Source organism: Zea mays, chromosome 5 (genome assembly GCF_902167145.1).
Source record: "Zea mays cultivar B73 chromosome 5, Zm-B73-REFERENCE-NAM-5.0, whole genome shotgun sequence".
In the NCBI taxonomy this organism is placed as follows: Eukaryota; Viridiplantae; Streptophyta; class Magnoliopsida; order Poales; family Poaceae; genus Zea; species Zea mays.
In genome coordinates this window covers 192,739,533-192,745,414 of record NC_050100.1, presented here as the reverse complement: position 1 = coordinate 192,745,414, position 5,882 = coordinate 192,739,533, and the positions used below count along the sequence as shown (strand labels likewise).

General features: G+C 38.7%; 1 protein-coding gene and 1 long non-coding RNA gene across 2 annotated transcripts; both read left to right on the top strand.

Annotated features, from left to right (window-relative positions):
- Window positions 1-277: 277 nt before the first annotated feature.
- LOC103627466 (uncharacterized) lies at window positions 278-1,431 on the top strand. The gene is made up of 3 exons (XR_553618.3): window positions 278-431; window positions 525-618; window positions 711-1,431. It is a non-coding gene; the product is annotated as an uncharacterized lncRNA (long non-coding RNA).
- Window positions 1,432-2,661: 1,230 nt separating this feature from the next.
- On the top strand, window positions 2,662-3,453 carry LOC100283933 (uncharacterized; the record flags this gene model as incomplete). Its single annotated transcript, NM_001156831.1, is given in 3 exon segments — window positions 2,662-2,775; window positions 2,879-2,938; window positions 3,347-3,453. Coding segments are annotated over 3 exon segments (281 nt in total), but the record flags the coding sequence as incomplete, so codon positions are not given.
- Between the last annotated feature and the right edge of the window lie 2,429 nt (window positions 3,454-5,882).

Below are 5,882 nucleotides of genomic sequence, written 5' to 3'. Positions count from 1 at the left end.
CCACTAGGTCCACGCCTTAGTGGGTATGCAATGCGTCAATGAAAAAACCATTTCTTCAGTCCTGTAATGTTGTTCTGTTGTAGTAGCTCATGCTTGCCCAGTTTTCTGAACTGGACTTCAGATGCAAATTGATGGAATGGTTTTATGCTTATGTTTAACCACGTATTATGGGATTGTTGCGTACCTGACTGTTCCTGAACTTGGCTGGATGCTTGATTATGACCAGCTCTAGAGACTGGCTCTATATGGCTTATATAATGTTATTTTTGGGAAAGTATCATACAATCGGTTTTACAAATGTCTCATTTTCTATACTAAATATTTTTATTATTTTTATCATACTATAAGGCAATCAGAGCAGATGGACAGACACAATTGAGCCATGAAATAGCTTTGGAGCTAAGTCAGAGGAGTGCTGCTGCTGGACTAAGGTGTGAGCTCTATTGAGGTTTAACAGAACAGATCCATGCTGTTTTTGTGTTGCTTTGGTAATTTATTGAAGAACATTTCCCTTTTCATCAAAGGCCGATTGGAGCAGTGGTCTTCATGCAACGGGGTGTCCTGAAGGTTTGCTTGAGGACTACTGACAGTACAGTTAATACATCAGAGATTGCAAAGGTGTGCCACCATCGTAATTATGTTTGTTTTAACTATGCATGGCCTTTTAGTTGGATATGATCGTTCATCTATGCCACATCATAAAAATGTAGGCATATGGCGGAGGTGGAAAACGAAGTTCGAGTTCATTCACTCTAAGAATGGATGAGTTCAACATCTGGACTTCAGTGAACTCATGAATTGAACTGGAGAGGTCACATAGTGTTCATACTGTGGGAACTCGCAACCAGCTCATCTGGGCATGGATTCCCTCAGTGGTGAACATGTGAAGATGGGGTGGTCTTTTTGTGCTCCGGTATGAGAGGAAGGAAAACAAAATCTTAGTCTAACCTACCATGTTGATATGAGCTTACAGGAGAATAATCTCTTCGATATGAATGACTGGAGAGCAATTTGTAGGCATAATGCTTAAGCCGTTCAAGAGAAGATTTGATGCCTTTAAATGAAAGGTTTGCTGGTACATCAAAAGACGTATTTTATGCTCTTTCTAATCTTTCTCCAGTAGACCTATGTGCTTAATTTTAGAGATGATAAGGGTGGTGCGGGCCGAAGATCTGTCATACTCCTAGGGGCCAATTATAGCTTACACTTATGTTGTTATTAGTTTTGAATGCTGAACATACATGGAGATGGGTAGCTCAGCTCAGCTTGGATATAACTTGGTTTCTATCCAAACTAATACTTTGCTCCGTAGGGAATGCATCTGGCAACGGAAATTGTTGTCAAGCTCCAGTAGCAGAAAGGATCATCTTCAATTATTGTAATCCTGCTCCTTAATAATACATTCTTGGATCTTGCTCTGGGCTTAAAAAATCTGCATCACCAAATTGTTCCTCATTGCGAACAATTATGTAATATAGAACCTTAGAAACTAGAAATGTTTATTCCATTCCGGTAATTTGGGAATGATCTGTGTTAAAATCCTTTTTAAGTGCCATACCACGCACTATTTTTCTGTTCCTCAACTCTATCGATCCCATAACCTATTTCTGTTAACTGGTTACTAAGGACATGTACAATCCCATAACCAAATTGGTGGGTATGCAATGCGTCAATGAAAAAACCATTTCTTCAGTCCTGTAATGTTGTTCCGATTGCGTCAATGAAAAAACTGTAATTTTTGACCGGGGAGATGGTAGCACTAGCATGTGGGGATTAAAGTTCCTAAATGTTCAGTACTGTCCTAAACACTTGTTCTATCTTTTTTGAGTGGATGTCCTTGAATCATTGATGGATACTTTTTGTTGTATTTCTGCAATCTGGTTGGAAGAACAACTGTGCTGTAGCTGAATTAGAATATTAATTTTGGTTAACTGACTCTATCAATATGTCTGCAGAATGGGAGATGACTTTGCAATACATCGTTGTTTTAAGCGTTGGGCTGGTATGTAGTACTTTTGACAGATAGCTTATTTGTTTGTTCAATATGGATGCATCTGCTTCCTAGAAAAAATGCATGCATCTGGATTTCTGGAAAACACCAATATAACTCAGGACTTCTAGATTACTGTTAACTGCAAATTATTATTAATTAGCAAAATGTGGCAGCAACACAGTTTGGCTGATATTCTGTTTGATTCTGGATAGACTATCTACTTGCGATTCTCTACATACGAGGACTCCGAGGATTTGGAGAAAGACCTAAAGTAAGTTACCCTGAATCTCCCACCCCATTGGTTTTGTTGTGCTTGTATCAGCTACTAGGTAAAACTGATCCTTCCACAGTCCCCAACATGTGTATTCTAAACTCGGGCTCACCCCCATCTTCGCGTTTCTGTAAGCCAATGTTGACCAACAGCTTAAGTTGGTCTTCTTCTGAATAGTCCATGGGAGCGAGAGATTGGATGTCATTGTTGTTCTTTTATTTGTAACTCAACATGTGCTGAGATTTTTATTGGCTGCCATACTCTCTCTAGATGCTTTTTTAAATGAAGTTCATAGGTTTGCAAAAGTAAGTCACCAGTTTTTAAAAATTAAAGATGTGATGGGTTTAGTGTTCGAGATGCTGTAACTATGAATCTGTTGATTTGGCTTGTCACTTCCAGAGCTTTGATGGAGAGCAAGCTACTTAGTGGAACTACTCTCATTGTAGACCGCTACTCCTATTCGGGAGTGGCCTTTTCAGCTGCTAAGGGCCTTGACATTGAGTGGTGCAAGGTGAGCTGTGTGCCATACGGATGAATAATGACTTGCTCTCTTTCATTCATGTCAATATATAGCAACAAACTAAGAAGTGATGCCTATTTATCCTCTTTTCTAGGCTCCAGAAAATGGACTTATTGCTCCAGACCTTGTAATATATCTTGATGTACAGCCAGAGGTACTCTATTTATACTCACTTAGCCTATTCCAACATGACAGTGTTTTAGTTTCTTTTTTATGTTTTTCACGAATTTGACTTCTGCTCCATTGCTTAGACTTATACACAGATGATGGCCACTGTTTGCCCTTAACCCAATCAACAGTCCGCTATTTATTTCTCTTTTGGAACACTGAAAACAATCCACTGTATGATTCTAAAGTATAGTAAGCCAGGAAGTATGGGGAAGAACACATTTTGTTCAGCAAATTTCTTTGGCCACACTTCTATAATGCTAAATGTTGTCTGTGATGTTAAAGATGTTACTCGACAGTACCATGTAATATATGCTACGCTCACTTCAATAGTATATACATATATGGATTATCCTCGGGCTTCATGATTGTCAATGCTAATCTAATGTTACAGAAAGCGGCTGAAAGAGGAGGCTATGGGGGTGAGCGATATGAAAAGATAGAGTTCCAAAAGAAAGTTGCAGAGCATTACCATTCACTCTGTGATTCGACATGGAAGGTAACTCAGTTTCTGCAAGAATCACCAAGATGAGGTCCTTGTATTTGCTTGGCCTCGTGCCAACGACTCAGGTCTTGATATGTGCCAATCAAGGGTCTGGAATTGCAAGTGAAACAGATTCAATACCTATTTTGTTCAGTTTGCACTTTGCAGTGATATTAGTGGAATGTCAGAGCTAATGTTTCTGTGAGCAAAATAGAAGCACCATCAATTATAGCCAAACTGATAGCCATCCTTTACATTTGAGTATCTGGTATGTGGCCAAAGGAACGTGTACTGAATATGGGATTCAGGTTGAAATAAAGCGTATATTTTCTGTTTGATGGTGAATGTAAATGAAGATAAATATGACATTTGCTCTTAGCCTTTCTGTCATTCTTTTTTTAACGTGATCATGAGAATGTGAGTGAATGATGGCAGCATGACCTGCAAGTCATCATAACAAGAAAAAATATTTATAATGTTTCAATTGGAGCTACACACAAGAGCGTTTCAAATAACCTCGCTTGGTCTGTATCTACATGCATATGTGCTAATGAATATATAATATATACTGTTTCTAAAGTGATACAATATGACAAATTAAGATCACACTTTTTTATGCATTATGTCATATGTGAATTACTAAACCTTTAATTTTTCTTGAATCTCAAATTTATCAACACTTGGCTTACCGCAGCTGGCGACACGGGTAAGTGTTGCTGTTGAGTTCAATTCTTTTGTTCTTTCTATTCGCTATTTCAAGAGACTGACATTCCATAGAAGAGGGCAATGGAGGACGACACAATTCTTTTTTGTTCTTTGCAGCTGGCGACACGGGTAACTGCTGGCCAAAGTCATGCTGCTTGTGTTGTGGATCGAAAAGAAAATGTTCCAAAGCTAAGAAAAAACAAGAACACCAAAAGAAAGTGAAATGCAGGAATGCGTCCAAGCAAGTGCATGCTCTCGAAGTAGCTGGTGAGTTTGGTTCTGTTGCTCTTTTCTTTTTTATGTTCCCCAAAGTAATTATGGAGCCCGATCTGCATATCTCAAAATAAATAGGAAGAGAAACTGCACCTCCTGTGCCTCGAGAAAAGTTTGAGAAGAGATTTGGGCAGTCAGATGCATTTTTGGCTTCAACATTGCAAGATAATGGTGAAGGTTGTCGCTTCGACATGCTCAAAAGCCTTGATGATTGCATCCATGTGCTAAGTTGTGGGTACGAGAATAAGACACAATGGGGGAAAGAGGTAACTTTGCCCCATCCTGTCTTTGTTTTTCCTTCTCCCATGTAGTTTCCAGATCAGACTCTTCAAATTGTGTTTGTGCCCTTGAAATAGAATGAAAACTGCAACCTAGCATCCAAGAATACTTTTAGCTAACTCGATGAAAATATCTAGGTTGGTTGGATTTATGGATCTGTCACTGAGGATATCCTCACGGGCTTCAAGATGCACTGCCATGGTTGGCGATCTGTGTACTGCATGCCCAAGAGACCAGCATTCAAGGGATCTGCACCTATCAATCTCACTGATCGTCTCCATCAAGTTCTAAGATGGGCACTTGGCTCTGTGGAGATCTTCCTTAGCAAGCACTGCCCAATATGTTGATTCTCTATTTCCTGATGACAGGTCTCTTAAACCAATATATATATATATATATATATATATATATATATATATATATATATATATATATATATATATATATATATATATATGAGTTGGTGGGAGCATGCAGGTTTCCTATTAGATTCATATGAGTTGGTCGCCTGATTCAAATAGAGTAAACTGAGTTGGTCGCCTGCATCAGATTCAATTCATAGCATGCAGGTTCTCCTTTTGCATATGCAGACCTACCCTACACTTGTGCTGCTACAACTAGCTTTCCAAAGCCTTGGGTGGTGTTTAGGGACTTAGGCACATCACCTTTATATGTCTTCAACATTTTCTCTCATGAAATAGAAGGCACAAAACAAATTATAGGAGCGCTCTCGCTTATTATTTACTCCCTTACCCAGATTCCACTTGTTAAATACGTGTTCATTGTCTTGAGGGCAAACAATGATGGCTAAGGTATGTCTTGCATTCTTGCTTCTTTGAAATTTCTGCTTTCAGTTACAAAAGAATGTGATTCTTTTTTGTACTTTGTTCTGACTCAGGTTTTTTTTGCATATAGTAACCTCTTCCTAAAATGTGATTTAGTTGTACTTGCTGGGAAGTTTATTATACATGTTTGATATGTTCATTTTTTAATATAGATATATCTTTTGCATTCTATTTCTTTACAAAAACAATTGGATTTTAATTGAATAGTTGTTCTCTACGATGACGGTGGTGGGAAATAGGAGTCCTGAATGATCTGGGACCCGTTTCTGCGCAACGACGGTTTATCAAAGGAGAGGAGGCCCCATCTATGCCAGCAAGGGAGCTTGGTCAACTACGGCTACAAC